This window comes from Rattus norvegicus, chromosome 16, assembly GCF_036323735.1.
Source record: "Rattus norvegicus strain BN/NHsdMcwi chromosome 16, GRCr8, whole genome shotgun sequence".
Classification (NCBI taxonomy): Eukaryota; Metazoa; Chordata; class Mammalia; order Rodentia; family Muridae; genus Rattus; species Rattus norvegicus.
In genome coordinates this window covers 62,779,266-62,800,150 of record NC_086034.1, presented here as the reverse complement: position 1 = coordinate 62,800,150, position 20,885 = coordinate 62,779,266, and the positions used below count along the sequence as shown (strand labels likewise).

General features: G+C 48.3%; 1 protein-coding gene and 1 long non-coding RNA gene across 7 annotated transcripts in view; both read left to right on the top strand.

Moving 5' to 3' along the window:
* The window catches only part of Prag1 (PEAK1 related kinase activating pseudokinase 1), a 53,284-nt gene extending 44,382 nt beyond the window's left edge, over window positions 1–8,902 (top strand). For 3 of the 4 annotated variants that reach the window (XM_039094542.2, XM_039094544.2, XM_039094543.2), the window contains 2 exons: window positions 130–887; window positions 7,397–8,897. In XM_039094542.2, coding sequence (XP_038950470.1) covers window positions 130–887; window positions 7,397–8,512 — 1,874 coding nt within the window. In that variant the 3' untranslated portion in view covers window positions 8,513–8,897. Of the gene's footprint in view, window positions 1–129; window positions 888–7,396 lie in introns of all 4 variants that reach the window. The other variant, NM_001107315.1, reaches the window with a different exon arrangement.
* Window positions 8,903–13,052: 4,150 nt separating this feature from the next.
* LOC120097451 (uncharacterized) overlaps window positions 13,053–20,885 on the top strand; it is a 43,696-nt gene continuing 35,863 nt past the window's right edge. Inside the window, exons 1-3 of one of the 3 annotated variants that reach the window (XR_005494855.2) lie at window positions 13,053–13,200; window positions 13,614–14,023; window positions 15,398–15,663. This is a non-coding gene — a long non-coding RNA (uncharacterized LOC120097451). Of the gene's footprint in view, window positions 14,024–15,397; window positions 15,664–16,151; window positions 16,970–20,885 lie in introns of those variants that run through there. The other 2 variants (XR_005494854.2, XR_010058415.1) reach the window with 2 other exon arrangements.

Here is a 20,885-nt window from a genome sequence, read left to right as displayed (position 1 = left end):
CACCATTTAAAGAAATAGAAAGGAGTACGATAAAATTAATCGCTGTGACCGATTAAAAAATAATAATCCCACGGCACCTGAGCCAGTGGCCTCGATCTCCAGCCTTATGACTTCTGCTTCTTTTTCTAGGTCCATCGTGTGAAGCCACCCACTCACCCACCATCAGCGGGAAAAAGCTCTTTGCTCCCGTCCCTTTCCCGTCAGGCTCCACGGAGGATGTGTCCCCCAGCGGTCCTGCACAGCCTCCTCCTCTGCCCCAGAAAAAGATAGTGAGCCGTGCTGCCTCCTCCCCTGATGGCTTCTTCTGGACCCAAGGTTCCCCTAAGCCACGCACAGCGAGTCCCAAGCTGAACCTAAGCCACTCGGAAACCAATGTTTGTGCCCATGACGAGCCTCCTTTGAGCTATTCCTTGAACTCTGGAAACCATCCCCACCATGTCTTCTCCTCTTCTGAGCCTTTGGAGAAAGCTTTCAAAGGCAGTGTCCCCTGGGCCCCAGCTCTGGGTCCAGCAAACAGCAAAGGCGGTTGTGGGAGCCCCAATCTCCAGGGCAGAGCGGCCACCTCCACCTCGTCATCCCAGCTCAGCGTGTCCAGCCAGGCCTCCACCGGCAGCAGCCAGCTTCAGCTGCACAGCCTGCTGAGCAGTATCAGCAGCAAGGAGGGCACCTATGCCAAGCTCGGGGGCCTCTACACACAGTCCCTGGCCCGCCTAGTGACCAAGTGCGAAGACCTCTTCATGGGTGGTCTGAAAACGGAACTGCGCTTCGATGAGAACAGCTGGTCGCTCTTCAAACTGATATGCAACAAGCCTTGCTGTGACTCGGGAGATGCAATTTACTACGGTGCCACTTGCTCCAAGGACCCCGACAGCATCTACGCAGTGAAAGTAGGTACTAAGTAGGTACTACCGCGGTCCTTCCGCTCTGTGGTCTGACCAGCTGGTTCTGGCACCTCTCCAAGCTCTCAGAAGCGCGCTAGTTAGCAAGTTTGCCTTTATATTTAGAACCCGGTGATCCCACTCTCTGCCTGACCCGAGGAAGTAGCACCGTGAAATTCCTAGCATGAGTCTGTGTTTGTGGTCCAGCGGCCGTAGGGAACAGCTTAGTGCGGCAGAGTTCACTCAAGTCTTCAGGAGGTTTTGACTCGAGTGTTTCACAGAGATAGGAAGATAGGTGTGATCGTGAGATTCCTTATGGAGCTCATAATCCAATAAAAGAAAAGGACAGTTAAGGTCCTCGCCTGCTCGTCAAGTGACCGCAGCAGGAGCCTTAGACTCAGACATTGCCCTGTGAACGGTGAAAGCAACAATAACATTGCTCAGAATTTACCGTTACCATTAGATTCTCAGGTGGTGGATTAGTTACCTATGTGACTGCAATGAATCATACTTGAGATTTTTCTTTGAAAGAAACTTGCGATACCACCAGACAAGATGGCCGAGAGCCCCAATGAGTATGTCCAGGAGACTCGTGTCCATTTAGAAGCTACGCTTCTGTAAAGAGGATACAGGGTTAGCTACTAGGAAGCTCTATGTAGTTAACAGATATCAGGATCACAAAAGACTTGGGTCAGGTTATGGCCAAGAGAGCAGGCACTGGTGATGAGAAAATACTGCCAGGCTTGGGGATCCCAGCTACCAAACAGGCTGAAATAGGACAAGTTCACAGCCTGCCTGGGCTACACCAGGAGCTCAGGACCCATCTGGATAAGTCGGCCTTACAAAGGAAGTGTGGGGGTTGGGATGTAGCTCGGTAGTAAATTACTTGCCGAGCATATGTAAGACCCCTGCTTTAATCACCAACACCACCGGAAATGAAGAGAGGAGAGGGAGGGAAGGGGAGGAAGAAGGCAGCTGTCCCAAAGGGAACTTCTATGAAATTAGGCTTCCATGGCCACTTCAGGTCTGAACCCAGACACTGCCTTCTGGGTAAGCTAAATTTTGTGCCCCTTCCCCAAATGAAGTTAAAAGATGAAAAGGGCCCTTTTCTGTCAGGATGGCTGTATTCAGTACATTTATTTCTTGACTTCTACTGAAGCTATGTTCCTAAAATACCCATTATTCGGCTTGCAAATATGGCAAGTTGAAAATTGCTCTACCTAACCTCCAGCTCAGCTGTCATGGAGTCACCCTCATTTCCCATTGTGGCTACAAGTGTTTCTTATTGACCCTGTTTGAAATCAGGGGCCATCTGAAGAGGGAGAAGGTGATTGAAAAATTATCTGAATGAGATGAACTGAACGCCCAGGTTATCGTGTGGAGTTTGTGAGAGGAGAGAGTAGACAGGAGTTTAGATGTTCAGGGAACGGGAGAAAATGGTGTGTGACTCATCCTCCGGTCTTTTTCTCCTTGTCTCTGTTGTGTGCTCTCACCTTGCCCCCTGGTGCTAAAACCTGGAGGTCTCAGGCAATCTTGAAGGAACTTAATTCAAAGAAAGTGACAAGATTACATAGCAAAAGCCAAGTGCGGGGGGGGGGGGGGGGGCAGCACTGAGTTCAAACCTTGAGCAGAGACTCTTTCCCAATCTACTAGTCATTATGTGAAGTAGCTGGGAATCTAGAGCCAATTTTCCCCAATACCCAACACATAGTTGCGCTTGCCCAGAGGATCACAGAAGCAAGTACTTCTCCTTATTGCATTGGGAGTTAAAGCCAAGAGAAAAGCCTCAAGATAAGCCTTCATCTCCAATGAAGAGGGTCCCAGAGGATTCCTAGTTGACTTTCCTGGAGATGTAGCATTAAAAAACCGAAGTCTGGAGAACAGCGTCAAATACTCATGGAGCGATGCTGTAATTAGAAAAGGCGTTATTGCTTTGTAAATGTGCCTGGTCTGGTGATGGGGGGCGGGGAGCTGTGAGCCTCGTTCGGCTCTTGCAGCTGTTCCACTTCATTAGCGGTGCAGTCTAGACGGAATACCGTCATCTGAGAGCCCTCAGGAGGGGGAGTCGGGCTCCTTCCCAGCCGCCTGTGTGTCCCCGAGCTCTCCGTTCAGCTAGCTGTTCGCGTTAAGCAGAGACCTGACACTGAAATCAAACGCAGTGTTGCCTCTGAATCCCAGCAAACAATAGCAGATGGGCACCTGCTTGTGCCTGGCTCGGGGACCTCCCATCACAGGTTCATTGGCCTATAACATGGAGGCATAAGCTGGTCCTTATAGCCTGACACATCCATGGATGTGTGGCAGGAAGTGGGGGGGGGGGGGGATAGCATTAGTACTTGTGGATTTTGAAGCTGTTTCTCAGCCACGTAGGACCTCAGTTCATAATTAAGGGATCTGTGCTGACTTTGTCCTGATTCACACAAGGAGTGGGCTCTGGTTCCAAAGCTTAAGACAAGACAAAGTTTGAAACTTCAGCCGAGCCCAAGGTCTTTGGAAAGTTCCAGAGCTAAACACCAAGGGCAGAGTCCCCTGGAAAGGAGATGGGTAGCAGCAGAGGGGCAAGGGGACAAAGATCACTATCTGCATTCCTCATTCTTCATCTCAACTCTAGAATGATCTTGGGATGCCCCGCCCAAGCCTGGGAGGGGTCTGAGTGGCTGTTCCTGGTTCAGCTCTCTGAGGTGGAGGAGGTGACTGTGCCCTGGGGTCTTTCTGAAGGCCCAGCTCAATTACTGTTTACCCAGCTCCCTTATTTGCATCTCTGTGCAAAATGTCAGTTTGGCTCACTTGGGGTTCTGGGTCCCTGGGTTTGCTGGGCCTGGAGTTTTTTATACCCTGGAGGAAAGACAGCCTTGGAAACCATTTGTCAGGCCCTGCCAAGGCCTGGCCCAGGCTCAGTCAGAGGTTGTAGAGAACTTGTAAACCAGTTCTAGATAGCTCTGACCCATCATTAAATGGCTACAGATGTAATGGCAAGAACTGTCACCATAGCAACCTTGTCATTGCAGACTCACCATGGGCCAGGCTTGGGGCCCAAAGCCATACCTGCATCATTTAAGCTGATCCCTGGGAGGCACCATTGCCCCATTTAGAGCCCAGAGAAAACAGAACGGAAGGCAGATGCCACCGACCATCAGCATTGATGCTCCCATATTTGTAGCACGACCTGCCCACAGAAATGTATTTGTCACCCACAGATCAGTGCTCAAAGTGTTTCCCATCCTTTGTGGACATGCACAGGGCAGGAAAAAATGGGGAAGGCCTGGTGCGTGTGGTTCCAGCTGATGGGAAATCAGGACACACCCTGCATGTGTTTTCTGCTCCAACCAAAAGCACGTGTTTTTATTTTATTTATTTTATTTTATTTTATCTTAGTATATTCAGTGCCTCTCTTTGTCAGACTTCATGCTTTCCATTGGGAGTGTTGCCTGTGAGTCTGGTGTTTAACACCCTACATACACAAGTGTGGTGTTAACAGGCTTTTGGTGTTCATAAGCAAGGAGCCAGTAATGAGCCTTAGAGCGAGAATGTGGGTTATGGTATGTCAGCTCTGACTTTGGTGTCAGCAATGTAGATTAAATAAGGCTCTCTAAGCAGAGTGTGGACAAGGCAAAGTCACACAGCCATCAATTATTGAAAAATACTGTGACCAGAATCACTGAACCCTTGTCCTGTATTTATTGGAGCCTGGCCCCATATTTGCTATTTCCATATTTGAGGCTCCTTTATGGACCATAGCTACTTCAGATAAGAATCTCCGGTAGCTTGTCAAAGGCTTCCCAGCTAATACTTAAAACTGGTCTGCTGCCTCCCAGAGCCTATACATTCAACTTAAAGAACTCTTCCCAGGTTCCTAGTTGGGTTAATAGTTTCCGCTAACAAAGCCTCAGGTTCCCCTCTCTGAGACCATCTACTGCTTTGAGCTTTGTGGGGTTTAAGGAGCTATTTTTGTGAAAGTCCCATAAGCAACACGGTGCCCCACACATGCGGGGCTCCGGTGTGCGTGTGCTCTGAATTAAAGCGATCCCAGCGTCAATCCTCCATTTGTCCACTGAGGGCTTGACAGGCAGTGACTGCTCAGTACGTGAGTATTTATAGGCAAGGCTTTTGTGAGGACTCACCCCCACAAATTTCCTTTCATTTAAAAGTGTTCCAAGCCAAAGAGATGCCTCAGCGAGTGAAAAACGTTTGCTATACAAACCTCACAACATGCGTTTGAACTCCAGAATCCACTATGGAGGGAGAGAACCAATTAGGGGAAGTTGTCCTTTGAAACTCCTACCCCCGACATCCACCTCTCACCTCAGCCCCAGTCTCCTCACACACAAATATCATCATCATACTAAATAATGTTGAACTTAAAAAAAAAAAATTGAAAGGATCCCAGAGGAATGCCATTTAAAAGTAGTGTGGATGGGTATGTTGCAAGGAGACCCTGAGGCAAGACACATGAATTCCAAATCAGCTTTATTTAGAGTAAAGGGAAACAATTTCTGGGGTAGATAATAGTTTCTTAAAATTTCAATTCTGCCTCCACAATAGAGAAATTAATGCACTAACGTGTTACCAACTCCTTGGTTAGCTTTAAAAAACATAAAAGCTCTTTTCCCCCGGAGGCTGAATGAGTTCTTTGATGCAGAATCCCATGCTGTAAGACTACATAGCTACAATAGAAACCAACGCCTGTGAACAGTGTATGCAACCAAACTTGAGAAAACTTTGCCTGAAAGTCATGTGGTAAACACCATCATGATCGGTCCTCAGCTGCTGGCTCCTTATGATCCGTAGATGGGAGGAGATACCTTTCTCTTCTCTCCAAACCCAGGCAGAGCACTGCTCGAAAAGCAGAGGACGAGAGAGACAGAGACACACAAGAGAGCATCTTCAGTCCCTTCCAGTGTAATTACGTGGAAACCGAAGTCTAAGAGGGCCTTCCCGACTGGTTTGAGAATCCTCCAAGAGGATTGTTAATTTTCCTCCGGCAGCTCACCCTAGCAGTATGAGCAGAAGAGGTCACAGTGATAGATCAAGAGATCAGATCCTGGCTGTGTGGATTTCCCACAGGGAAGGTTGAGATTATCTACCTTGTTTATTCCTGTTTTTAACCCTAAGGATGCCCTCCAGCCCGGTGGCTCCTTGTTCCCAGGGGAGCTTGATGTTTTCTTCCTGCGGCCAAGGCTCTGGCTTGGAGCAGAGCACAGCTTCCTGCACCCATCTGCATGAGGCGGCCCTTAGGCCATTTCACAGAGCGGGTGTTAGACGTTTACCTAAATCTAGGAAGCAAGGCAGCCTAAGAGAATGTGGTCAAATTCTAAAAGTGTAGGGATACCATTGTCTCTAAAGTTGGGGAGGGGGGGAGGGAGAGAGAGAGGGAGGAGAGAGAATCCACTTGATGATGAAATATCAACCTTGCTTTCACTGGAAAGGATAGGGAGTCAGACTGAGTTCTGTACAAACTGGTCAACTTTGTGAAACTCCATGCCAACCACTCTGTGGAGTAAGAGGCATATTCCTCTTATACCACAGAGCCCCTAAAGCACTGTGGGCTTGAATTATTTTCTTCTGTGAACTACACTTCTGGTGTGGATTTTTTTTTTTTCTGAGAGGGTTTTTCTGTATATAGTCTTGGCTGTCCTGGAGCTTGCTTGCTCTGTAGACCAGGTTGGCCTCAAACTCTAAGAGCTCTGCCTGCCTCAGCCTTCTGAGTGCTGGGATTAAAGTGAAGACCACCATCCTGCCCATTGTGAATTCTTTGAAAGAAAGAGACAGACAGACATCAGACAGGCAGACAGACAGGCACAAAAGAAAATGCTGTTACCCTCTTCTCTTCTCTTCTCTTCTCTTCGCTTCTCTTCTCTTCTCTTCTCTTCTCTTCTCTTCTCTTCTCTTCTCTTCTCTTCTCCTCTCCTCTCCTCTCCTCTCCTCTCCTCTCCTCCTCCTTCTTCTCTCTCTCTCTCTCTCTCTCTCTCTCTCTCTCTCTCTCTCTCTCTCTCTCCTTTTTCTGCTTCTACTACCTTCTTGACTCCCCTTCCCATGCTCTGAGTAAACTCTTTTCTGTACAAGAAAAAAGAAAGAAAATGCTGCTTAAACCGAAGTCTCAGAGATGCTATATTTCCTCCAAATTTTTCGAAGAATTAATTGTATGCTTTAGCACTAACTCTTTAGTCCTTGTGAGCCCCTTTAAGTGATGTTTAATGTACGATATAAATAAGGTTGGGGGCTGGAGAGATGGCTCAGTGGTTAAGAGCACCCGACTGCTCTTCCAGAGGTCATGAGTTCAATTCCCAGCAACCACATGGTGGCTCACAACCATCTGTAAAGAGATCCGATGCCCTCTTCTGGTGTGTCTGAAGACAGCTACAGTGTGTACTTAGATATAATAAATAAATAAAATCTTTAAAAAAAAAAATAAGGTAAGAAATAGTTTGCCTTATGGTCTGAGGATGCCAAATATCCGGGCATTTGTTTCACAGAACCACGGATCCCACTCCTAACCTCGCTTTTCCTTCTCGCGACAGATCTGCAAAACCCCAGAACCCAAGTCAGCTTCGTACTGTAGCCCGTCCGTGCCAGTGCACTTCAACATCCAGCAAGACTGCGGCCACTTTGTGGCCTCTGTGCCCTCCAGCATGCTTGCCTTCCCCGACACATCCAGCAAGGACCCTGCGCCTGCTGCGCCCTCACACACCCCTGCCCAGGAGCAGGACTGTGTGGTGGTCATCACCCGGGAGGTGCCGCACCAGACTGCCTCGGACTTTGTGCGGGACTCTGTGGCCAGCCACCGCGCAGAGCCTGAGGTTTACGAGCGCCGGGTGTGCTTCTTGCTTCTGCAGCTCTGCAACGGGCTGGAGCATCTGAAGGAACATGGGATCATCCACCGGGACCTATGTCTGGAGAACCTGTTGCTAGTGCATTGCAACCCTCAGAGCTCTCCCGGGCCCTCTGCTAATCCCAGCGTGCCCACCACCACGTCCCGTTGTCCTTCTGCCGCACCCGCAGCCACCACAGCCTGCCAGGGAGGACCTGGTGAGAAGCACCTGCCCAGGCTGATCATCAGCAACTTCCTGAAGGCCAAGCAGAAGCCGGGAGGCACCACCAACCTGCAACAGAAGAAGAGCCAGGCCCGGCTGGCCCCTGAGATCGTATCTGCCTCTCAGTACCGTAAGTTTGATGAGTTCCAGACTGGCATCCTCATCTACGAGCTGCTCCACCAGCCCAACCCATTCGAGGTGCGAGCCCAGCTACGGGAGCGTGACTACCGGCGGGAGGACCTACCCCCGCTGCCCACACTGTCGCTCTACTCGCCCGGCCTGCAGCAGCTCGCCCACCTGCTCCTTGAGGCCGATCCCATCAAGCGCATCCGCATAGGTGAGGCCAAGCGGGTGCTACAGTGCTTGCTGTGGGGGCCACGGCGAGAGCTGGTAGAGCAGCCGTGCCCCTCGGAGGAGGTACTGTGCAACACTCTGCACAACTGGATCGACATGAAGCGAGCCCTGATGATGATGAAGTTTGCCGAGAAGGCGGTAGAACGAAGGCGGGGTGTGGAGCTGGAGGATTGGCTCTGTTGCCAGTACTTGGCCTCAGCAGAGCCAGGGGCCCTCTTGCAGTCCCTGAAGCTCCTGCAACTTCTCTGAGCCCCTAGTCAGACCATTCCCTCGCCACCTTCCATGCCCGCCCCATGCCCTTGCCTTGCCTGCATCCGGGTTACCCTGGGAAATGGTACAAATGACTATCGTCCTTGGATGTAATATTTTATATATACATATATAATATAAATATGAAAGACTGGGAGTGTCACTTCACACACGCCAGCCTCCTCTCCTCACAGAGTCCCCCTTCCTCCACCACCGCCACCCTGTAATTATGTACAGTTCTAGCTTCACGCGAGGTCCTGAGGACAGTCCCACCGATAGAACCAAGTTTGGACTCCTGCCTCACTACCCCATTATGGAGTCTGCTCGCCCTTTTGTCAAACTGTTATTTAAAAAACAACCTCCACAATAAAAAAACAAAGTCTTATATTAATTTCTTTTTATTGAGTCACAAGCAAAGCCCTTTAACCTCCAAGTGCTTGAGTGCGCTGGAGTCTTTGATAAGTAGAATCTATTATGTGCCGCAGAGGAGCGGAATATCTGCCCTTGATCTTGCGCTTACCCCGTAGAGCAGTACCTACTGAAGCCTGGGTGTGTTGGTAGGAGGAAATGTCCTCTTTCTCTTCCCACACAACAGGATTCTTGGGTGGGATGGGGTTAAAGTTTAACCCTGCTGCTCTAAACCCTTCTCCAGTTTGCGGAAGCTGACACCATTGTGCCACCGAGAGCCCTGACTGGAAATAAAATGCACCTGTCTAGTTCAAAGGAAAGACCCCAACACTGACTTCTTAGAAAGCGAGTAGGCCACTGAGAAAAACAAACAAGCAGAGACTCATAGGAGGTGTTTGCCATTATTCATCCGCAGCCAGAGGTGGAAGAGTAGCGTTTCCTGTTGCATGCATTTCCTTCCTGCCATTCGCAGGCCCATCTGACAGCAAAGGAGCTTGGGCAGCGCCATCGACAGCACCGCCTTTCCAGGCAGGGAGAAGGGATGGGGCGCCAAGTAGCAAGAAGCACAGCTCCCTACCACACAAGACCAGTGCAAAACTGGAGCACTCGGGTCTAGCCGCCAACAGGAGAGCTCTATTTTAGATCCATTTGTGGATCTTTTGCTTTAAAAAAAAAGTCACTTGACAGCTGGCCAGAGTAATCCCAGCACTTGAGAGGCAGGGGCAGGTGGATCTCTGTAAGTTCAAGGCCAACCTAGTCTACATAGCAAGTTCCAGGTCAGCCAGGGCTACATAGTGAAACCCTGTCTTCAAAAACAAAGCAAAACTCATCGTTTTCATTTAACATATATCAGTACCTGCTCTCTACTGAAGCTAATATTTATTGTCATGTGGGGGCGGGGTGGGGGGGAGAATTAAGAAGCGGTAGATCTTTCCTTTTAAAACCAGATACACACAGAGATGACTCATTCAGAGAGCAGTATCTCCACGGCCCTCGTATCTCTACCTGAGAATAACCTTTCAACTACTGAACCATTCCTTTCTCACTTCTTGTTAATGGCTATGAACAATTTTAAAATACACAGACCTTAATAGGTGTCCCTGAGGTCTGAGGGTGTGGTTAGCCACCAAGCAGATTGTCCCTTTCTGCCCATTGACTTCACTCCCTTTGCACACCCCATGGTCTCTGACACTATGCGAACACACCCATTCTTCCTCCTACCATTGAGGAAGGCAGCACCTGGGGACGTGTTTACAATTTCACTTGTCACTTGAGGAGAGAAGCCAGCTCAAACCAGCCCTCCCTAGGTCCATAGAAGGTCTTGGAACTTCGCATGCAGGCATCATGATTCACCACAGGGTCCGCCTAAATTGGTGGAGTTGTATTTGTCACTGTTTAATGCCGGGAATTTATTTCAGACAAAACCTCAACCCTTGATGCTGTCTTTTGCTTTCTTGTCTGCTCTCAAAATAAACAAACAATGAGGAAGAAAGGAGGGAGAGCTTTCTGCCAGGGGACTGGGAGTCAACTGGAAGTGCATACACACACACACACATACACACACACACAGCCACACAACCACACACACACACACACACACACACACACAGCTCTGGAGGCATATTTGTAATCTCTGAGTTAATTGTACCTTTTTAATATGCTGCCCACCTCAGGGAGTGTGTGTGTGTGTGTGTGTGTGTGGTGGGTGTCAAGTTAAGTTTGTGAGAATGATGTAGGTAACCAAAGGAAGGAAAAACAAAAGAGGGGTGAAGAAAGAACCCCTAACAATGAGTTTTATTTGAGAGTAATGGGACCAATTAAACTTAACTTTTGGGCTGCTCACCAGCCTCGTCTGGAAGAAGAAAGCACCCGCTGACAGAATTCTCTCTCATGTAATTTTGAGGAACTATTCACCAGGGAGAAAAAAACCTTTGCCCAGCCCTTGGGTCCAAAGGGAATTTGTCAAGGAGCCTTTGTTTGAAGAGCTGTTTTGAAAAGGAAAGAAAGAAAAGGCTTTTTTTTTTCTAAAGTAGGGCAATTTCTTATATCTACCTTTGACAAAACCTAAGTGTGTGGGGTTTAAGCTCCTTCTAGCACGGCAGGTCTCTGGAGTAATCATGACCTACAGCTACCAATAACAGTTTGGGAAATAACTTCCGTCGGGCTACATTCAGAGGATCAATAAAGGATCAATAAAAACTGGCCGAGTTGATGTGGATTTCACCTGGGTTTGCTGTTTGGTCCGGCAGGTAGCTCTGGGTCTAAACACACCAGAAACCCTGCTTTAGGGCTGTAGGTCAGAAATACCTATGGTAGGAAGAGCACGGTCATCTTAGAAAGTGTCCAGGCCAACACGTTTTGTTGTGGTTGAAGGTGCACGAGGCTCTTGGCTCCTATTTCAATCGCTCTCATTTTTAAAAAGTAATCATACTGCAAAGGCAGGGTTTTTAAAACCACTTCTACTGTGCGCGTGCATCTCTCTTTCGTCTTGGCTTTAAAACTAGCTACTGGTGTTTAAACCCACTTTCCTTCTCCAGTTTTGAGTCAGGTCGCCCCCATATCCTTTGCACATACGTAATTTTTTTTGCCATTAACGGACCTTTCCTAGTTCCGAGCTAAGAAGTGGGATCTCTATTCTTCGCCCGAATTCCTTCTGTGGGAGTTCCAAGGCCTTACAGCTGAACACTGAACACCCTTGCCAAAATCGAGATAGGCACTTCGGGGTTGTTTGTTTACCGTTAACACATGGCTTAGCTTCGAAAGTCCCAGGCTCCACAGAACTACAGTTACCACTTTATATAACACTTACTGGTTTTATTCAAGAGCCAAGGGTGGGAGAAAACCCGTGTGGTATACACATGTGCACAAAATATTGTGAAGATTTGGAAGAGGGAAGATACATGTTACTTTAATGACTTCTCTGAAATCTGTGCCTTAGTTAACCACATTGCCAACAGGGCTCCAGGGAGATGGCTCAGGAGATAAAGTACTTGCTCTGAAAATGAGAAGAGCTGAATTTGGATCTCCGCCAACCAGGTAAAAGCCAGGCAGGCCGGCACACGTTTGTAATGTCAGTGCTCGGTTGGGGCACGTAAGGCAACCCCCAGGAAATGCTTGGCAGCCAATCTAGCTGAACTGGCGAGCTCCAGGTTTTGTGGGGCACTGAGCCTTAGATGAAGACACCACATGTCACCCACTAGCCACCATACACATACACCCACAGGTGAGCACACCCCACCTCCCACACCAAAACATACACATACCAGTCAGTCAGTAAGCTGGTCAGGCCATCTTCACACTGTTGGCATCTACGAGTCTCTCAAAATCTAAAGATACACCTCGTACATCTCACTAAAGTCAGAGCTTTTAATGTTAATTTACTTGCTGCTTTTAAGGAAACAGGATTCGAATGGAATTGATCCAATAGATCCCCAATGGTGGGGTCACAGGCAATCGGTCATTTGGGAAAGTGCTTGCCACATCAGCATGAGGATTTGAGTTTAAGCCCTAGAATCCATGCTAAAAACACAAAAATATATTAAGCCTGGCACATCGGGGAATCCATCCCCATGATAGAATAATGTCATTTTAGCTTTTATAAATGCTTGTCATTGGCAGGACAATATGGTGGGTGTACCTTTACAGGTTGTTACAAATGTTCTTAAGGGATGGATGGTACTGGGCTTTGTATGTTTAGGTGGGCAATTATATCTTACCAATTGGGTCAAAAAAAAATAAAATGCTCATCATGTGTATGCATGTGTTAGGAAGCTTTTACAGTAAGTAGTAGTCGGTTCCCATCTGGCTTTTTCAAAGGCCTTTGTGTGAGTTATCCCTCCCCATTTAGACACCATGTGTGCTAGCAAACACAAGACCCAGTACCAGGAACAGCCAACCTCTTTTTGAGTTGTTGGACAGTGAGATCCCAAATACCGCCAAACAATACGAGCTGTTGTCATTGACCTCGGTTATCTCCCAGAATTAAACCGTAAGTGTTGGGGTAGAAATCTCGGCTTGAATCCGGACAAATCACACCAAGTCAACATGGTTCCATGTGGAGAGGTTTTAATGAGAGAAAAAGACAAGGGAGAGGGACGAGAGAGAGGGCGGGGTGGGGGCATAAAATATCTACCCTTTATTTGGAATATGACGTAAGTAACTGCTCCCAGGTGAAGGTGGGAACTAAGTATACTGGAATGTATGGCCGTTGCCATGGCAACAGTGACCAGGTGCCGAGGTGGTGTCACTGCTGGAGGCAAAGGCAATTCCTGATACCAACAGTAAGACCCTTTTACCAAAGACACCACACACTTGCATTCTAAAACATGGAGAAATCAAGCGCGTCCCGATCTGGAAGCTTCATCCCTACCGGCTAGCTTTTATGGTGTCAGAAGATGCTGTGGGTGAAATAAGAGAAGGAAAGTCAATATCAGTCTTAGCAGCTGGGAACCCTGTGAGCCACAGTAATGACTGGTCTGGCAACAGTTGAATTAGTTCTAGCTTAGTAGCCAACCCGTTTCTGGCTGAATTTAAGGCCTGCTCCATGAGATGGAGTCAAAAGCTAGCACCGTGTTCAGGGCGGAAAACCTGAGGCTAGATGGATCATGAGACCCAGGGGAGAACCCTAGAATTGATTCTGCTCAGGGGACATAGTATTAAAACAACTCCTACTGACTTATTGCTCTTCCTATAGATTAATTCGTCTCTGAATCTCATCAGAGAAATGTCTGTTAGCAGCTGACAGCAATTAACTCAGAGACCCACAACTGGTCAGCATGCAGAGAATTAGAGATGCAGAGAGCTCAGCCCTAAAGGAGACAACATACCCCCTCCTCCTCCCGTTCCTCAGGAACCATCACAGAAGAGGAAATGGAGAGTTATAAGAGTCAGCGATGCTGGGTAACTACAAAGAAACAGTGTTTTCTGGACTCTATAGGGGAAGTCGCATATACAAACTCACAGTGGGGTAGCCTGTGTGAACTCAAGCCTGAAAAAAACCCAGCACAGAGAGAGGAAGATAGTCAAGAAGTCCTACCCCAAACTGAGGACCTACAGACATTGGATACCTGCTGGAAAGATGAGGGTGACCCCATTTTCTTTAAGGTATGAGTGACCCCTGGTAAGTCATCTACATTCCAGGGTAAGCCCCACATCCAGGAGTATTGGAGCAACACAAATTGAACTCACTAAGGCAGAGAGAGAGAGAGAGAGAGAGAGAGAGAGAGAGAGAGAGAGAGAGAGAGAGAGAGAGAGAGAGAGAGAGAGAGAGAGAACAAAGTCAGAGGGAGGTCAAATGAAGAGGAGGTGATGGTTAATCCAGTAGGACTTGGGGGAAGGAGATGAATAAGATGAAAATGTGTTGTTTGCAAGTCTCAAAGAATTAATAGAATATTATTACAAAAGGATAAAAGCTAGGCATGATAGTGTGCATTTGTGCTAGGGAAGTAACAAAATGCAGAGCCTTGAAGCATGCTGACCAACTTGGTGAATTCCAGGCCAGCAAGAAGCCTTGTCTCAAGGTGGACAGCCTCGGAGAAATGACACCTGACTCTAGCCTCTACACACTCTAACATGTACACACACCAAGACAGATGGACAGACGGACAGACACACACACACACACACACAAGTATATTCATGCAAACCCATACACACATGCGCGCGCGTACATACACACGCACGCGTCCAAAATATCTGCACCCAAACCCAAAGATTAATGAGCTATCTGGGGCTAAGGGTACTGAGGGTGAATGTCAAGTTAAGCTTCTCTCCTTTGTTCCAGTGCAAATTAATACAGGCAAAGGGGTAGCCAGTGTATAGTAAAATGTAATCTGGAGAATGGAACTTACATCCCGGAAAGGTGTTAGAAGGAAGCTCGGGATTCAGGTTCCCAGGAAAAAAATTCCACATTAGCTTATGAAGGATTTCATTGATTCAAGTTAAAAGGTTGGGGTGGGGGGCTTCCTAGACACCACCCTGTCATCTCAGAGGTCACCAGGAGTAGAGACAGGTGGAGAGAGTTGAACATGGAGAAGGAAGGAAGTGAGAATCCAAGACGAAAGACAAAGGGCCACATCCCCACATGTTTGCATCCAGCCCCGTGACTGTCCACAGTCCTGAAAGGCAGTGTCTGCCTGACATTTCCCGGGGATCGTAAACAGATTTGTCTGTCTTTACGTTTCCTACACGTCTACAGGAACGGGGAAGCTATGCCTGCTTCTCCTTACTAGATTGTGGAGAGTTCAGTTTCAAAGCTGGAAGTCCGTAGACTCCCTGAAGATTGAAGGACTAAGAATTTGCCCCTCTGTGGCACTGAAGGTAGAGTTTAGGGTTGGGCATGCCCAGCAAGCCCTCTGCTGTTCCTTAGCCTAGAGCAGCGCCTTCTCTCTTATGTCCTGACAGTACCTGGGTTTTACTAAAGGAATAATGAGGTGTTCTCTCCTCCCCTCCCCTCCACTTCTTGTTTTTGTTTTTTAGTACGCTTTAGAAACATAAAATAAGAGATGGCAATGAAAAGTATCTTCCCATCATGCTTCCAACCCATCCCTCCTTCCTTCTGTTCCTGGCCAGTCTCTGCTTCATCCTCCCTACATTATTGTGGGGCAGAGCTTACCTGGCTGTTCCCAGATAGCTGTGGGAGTGGAGCTTAGACAGAATACCAACATGCACAGATGAGCCGGATGCCAGAAGCCAGCCCTCCACAACCGTGGCTTCTGCATGAGCAAAATCACCAACCAGAGATTGTGAGTATTGGGGGGGGGGGGGAGAGTCACACCGGTACTGAACACACACTGACATTTTCTCGCCATTAGTCACTAAACGGTGTTGTGAAACAACACTGTATTAGGCATCATAGGCAGTCTAATGTTGTATAAGACAAAGAAGGTTGTACAGATTATACGCAAATAGGATTCTGCTTTATATAAAGAATTTGAGCACCCAACGACCGGTGCACTCACAAAGGGGACCTCAGGGCCACGGAAAGATAACTTGTGTACATTTGGCTCTTCTTCTGTCACAGGATCCTCAATAGGAAAAGTCCAGACAGAGCCATCTCTCCATTCTCTCAGAATAAGTTTCAGCAGCCCTCCCACCCTTCGAAAGCTTAGAACAGTATGGCTCAGCTCAGCAAATCTTTAAGTGTCTCGTCCAGTCTTGCCTCTTGGGTTAGGTCTCAGGACAACCCATTCTATTCCCTCGGGAAATTAAAGATTGTTTTCTTCCCATGCAGAAATCTTCCAGTGTACCCTAAACCACAATTGATGTTGGCAGCGGGCTCCTGAGCCCAATGATAAAATTCACCCTGAACCCAGTATTAGTGCCTGGAGCAACACCGCTAGTGTTTGCATTTGAACCTCCATTTCAAAAATCTGCCTTTGATCTTCAGCAGCAAACCCAACTCAAAAGACCACAGCCAGTCCTCAGGGGGAAATACTTGAGCAGTATCTTCCAGGATGGTGTCTAAGGAAGAACGGGGGCTGTATGACCCCATGCCCTGGCTTTTCCGTGGCTCCACTGTGGTGATTTCTCCCCAGGACTTTAGAGAGCTTTGGTGAACACAGCAGCAAGGACTGGACTCATCGAAATCGTTTCTGGAACTTGGACTAGATTCTTACACACACACACACACACACACACACACACACACACACACACACACACACACGAAAAAAGTGTGGTGCTGTTAGTTCTGGCCGACTCTGCCTGTGAGTCATGGGCCATTTCAAGCACCTGACTGAATTTGGATAGAATGAAGCTAGCTGGTGTGGACCAGTGGAATGGTTCCCTGTGGAGACAGTCTTCGGGAGAGGGATGTGAGGTGGGAGTGCACACAGCAAAGGGCACCACGAGGAGCCCTTCTCAGCCAGTGCTCGCTGAGCCCCTGCAGCTGGTCCTGGCAGGCTCCTCCCAGCTATGAATCACACATTTGATAGCAGCCAAGACCTGGGCCAGCTGCTGGGCTCTGGCTTATCACCCCACAGTCCCTTTTGTCTCCATTCTGAAAAGGCAATAGCCCACTGGGGACAGCATTGGAATGACAAAAAACCAAGAGCATTGTTGGGGGGGGGGGGGACGGGACGGAGGCTGTTTGTGTCTTTTTGGTAGGCTAACCATTTCTAAGCAACACCCAGCTTCTAAGTGTCCCTACAAAGGAGCTTTATACTGGGGCGCAGGCCGGGGGTGGGGGGGTAGGGGGTGGGGGGGTGGGGGGGGTGGGGGGGTGGGGGGGTGGGGTGGGGGGTATTGCTCTGCTGGGGGGTATTATCACATTCCAGGGGCCAGACCCTGTGAGGTCTGGAATTTCTCTTTTGTGGACAGTTCTCTGAAGGGGCAAAAAGGGAGGCAGAGAGACACTTAATATTCCGAGAGTGGTGCTGCTGAGAGCTGGCGAGAGCCCTGAGAAAGAATGCTACAAGACAGGGCTCTGTGTGGTGTCTGTGTGTCTGTAAGAGGATCCCACTCCCTTTGACGATCAGAAAACGGTCTGACATTCACGTCGGCAGTCTAGCTTTCACTCAAGTACCCCTGTGGTCTGCAAACCAAAACAGGAATTCATTAATATGGGTGACCTACTGTGGTGGTAGGAGAAGAGGTTTTACTGTGGTGCCTGAGGTAAACATTGGAAAATTATGAATGGTATAATAATAGCCTCTTTGCTTACCCGCCTGTCTGTCCCAGAAGACTTAAACGAGTCTCAGTATTTGAAATATTATTCTACCTTCTTACGACATTCCTCCGCTTCGTGGAGAAATCTGGGCGGGTAGGCTGGAGTTTAACAGAAAATCAACATTTTCAAAGGTTAGGTGGATAAGGAAGGGTGCATTCAAGCCGAGAGTCTGGATGGGTGCCTTCCACCCTCTGCTAAGCTAGGTGCCAATGTACCATATCTGGGATTAAATGTTCACTGGTAGAGGACCTCAGGGTCTTGGCCTTCCTTCAGCATTCAGTTCAAGTCATCCTGGCTCGTGCTAGCTAAAGCTTTCTTCTCTCTCTGAATTCTCCTCACTTCTGGATTATTCTTGATCTGGGAGACATCTCCTTTTGCTCTGCCATAAACAGAACACTTCATTAAGTAGACGCTAAGCCATTTGACAGCGTGATCAGGTCCTAAACCTTCCCAGTTCCCTAGCCTCTTGCATTGTATACAGTAGGTGCTAAGTAAATGCCACTTTTCTCATCATTACATCAAAAATAAGTTAGGTGGAAGTGGGTTTGCCTTTTCAGACAAGTTTCCGTCTGGCATGAAAGAAAGGAAGGCATAGGAGCTGCCTGCCACTCCTCCCATAGCGACAGATCAACCAGGCCCAGAAGTGGCATCAGGTGTGGCCTTCGAAGGCCCATTAGTGACTAACCTCTGCCAGCCTGGTTGCACCTCCTAAGTCCCACAGGCTTCAAAGGGTTGAGGATCCAGAGCTCAAAACCTGAGTCTGAGAAGGGCATTCAGATTCAACCCATCACAAATACGTTAGGCCATCTCTGATGGCAGCACGGCTTACAGATGATAACTGATAACCAAATGATTCCCCGCAGGCCATACCAGGTCCACAGTGAGCAGGGAGCTTTCACATGTTTTGTGTCCCTGCAGCCCTCTTGGGTCAGACAACATCCCTACAGGGCAGCAGGAAAACCGAGCCCCAGAGAAATTGAATTGACAGTGAGTCCTGTGACTGATCAAGTGACAGAGTTCAGTCAGAGCAGAGGTCTGCAGTATTCAGATTCATTGTCCTTTCAACCACAGTAGAGCATCATCATCGTTTCTGACAAATAAGACAGGACACTGGCCCAGGACCCATGAACCTCTGCCCTCCGGCTAAAGTTGCTTCTTATTCTTCTTGTCTTAGTCCAGCTTCCACTATAAGGACGACATGACAGGGCTCCATCAGCGATGTTAAAAACTAAATTCCACCAGGCATGATGGTACACACCTGAAACCCTAGCATCTGGGAGGTTAAGACAAGAGGACCATGAATGAGTTCAAAGCCAGTCTAGACTATAAGAGAAGACCGTATTGAGAAATAACAACAAAACATTACGCTCAAACGAGCATTTTGCATTTTGTTGGGCATGCCATGCAAATATCTGTCTTTCTGAAGCAAATAGCAATGAGATGAACAGAGAGATGACAACATACCCATGGGAGCTTCTTTTTGAAAGGGAAAAGTCCTATTATACAGCCCAGGCTGCCCTTGAACTCATGGTCTCGTGCCTCAGTTCCTAAGCAACAAAAACAGAAATGCTATACCATGCCCGGTTCACACACTGCTTTTAACAGAACCATTTCCAGCTGAGTGACTCTAATTGCCCTGGTGATGCTCTCTCTGGTACCTTGAAGGAAGAAACTTCTGTCTTGGACCAGCTCTTCCACCGCAGCCCCTTCTGTGCCACAGTGCCATCTTCCTGTTCTGGAACCCAGGATAGCCTTGTGGACTGGGTGAACTACCTACCTAGTTCAGCCCTGCCAGCCCCTATACCAAGCTCTGCTTCTATATTCCTCACACCCTTGGCAGCACGCTTGAATTCAAGCTGCAGTGACGCCACAGTCAACTTCTGGAGGAATCTCTGCCCACCGGGCTTCTCTGTACTTGACTTAAGTAGGATGGGAGACCATGTGGGTTCTTGGACAGGCATGTACGGGATGCCCAGTTTCGCTGCCTACCAAACAGGCTATCTGGACAGGGAGAGAGGGAGGGAGAGAGGTGGGGGAGGGAGAGAGAGGGAGAGAGGGAGGAGAGAGGGGAGAGGGGGAGAGAGGAAGAAGGAGGAAGAGGAGGAGGGGGGAGTGAGGGAGGGAAGAAGGGAGGGAGGGAAGAAGGGAGGGAGGGAGGGAGAGCACAAAAGTCCTTGTGCTTCCTAAGCTGACTGCTTTGTGATCTACACCATGAGATTTTTCTCTACAAATCTTAGTGTTATTACTATGCTAACTTGCTGGATGTTCATATTTATGCTCAGACTGTCCCAAATATAACCAGCCTGGTGCCACTAAACCTGAGTGGGTTTAGAACGTGCAACTCTATGCTGAGAGGCATGCTGGACAGGACAGAGACAAAAACAAACAAACAAACAAAAACACCCTTTAAATATTGTCATTATAAAGGAATACGATCCCAATTCCAGAAAAGAAAAGAAAAAATCCATGTGTGAGTTTCCCCAAATTTAGATTTGCATTTAGAGATACACCTTATGTCTTGCCAGGGTCTCACAGTGCTTTCTTTCAGGGCTGCCTCCCACTGTTGTGTTTTTACAACAGGAATTTGGTTTTCTCTGGCTTCCTGGGACTCAGGACTCGGATGACAGTCCCAGTGCTTTTAAACTGCAGTTGGCTGACTTCAGACTAACTGCTTTCTCTCCCATTTCCGGTCTTCGGGTCTTGTCAAAATGAGCTAAACCCCAAGCATATCATCCCATTGGGGCCCCCATAAGCCACGTGAGATCTATGGCAGGAAGAGTGTGGTTTCAGAAACCACTTGGAGGTACCAGAGTAATCAGAATAATCTCTTCAGCCCAGGGCTCTGGGATCGTGTTGCCAGAAGTAAGGATATGAGAGCTCAGTCCCCTGCACACAAGCTCCTTCTTCCCCCTCCCCTGGCTCCCAAATAAATAGCTCTCTGGGGCAGTGATTACATCAAAAGCTACTTGTCACTCAGTGGGCTTCCCAGATGGGAAAGTGTTTGTTTTGGCTGAGAATGACAATTTTCTCTGCATCCGGAGGTGGACTCCCTCTCTCAGGCCTTAGCAGGATAAGATTGCAGCTGCTGGTTCTTCCCAGCTACCATCCTCCAGAAAGGTCAGGGGAAGTGAAGACAATAAAGGCTGGGCTGGCCCAGCGCATGCGCATGCACGCACGCACGCACGCATGCACCAAGAGCTGGAGACCCCCAAAAGGGACCAGAGCCCGCTGGTTAAGAAGGCCTTAAAGCTCATCTCTGGAGTCTAGTTAGCAACACCAATGCTTGACAACTTCTGA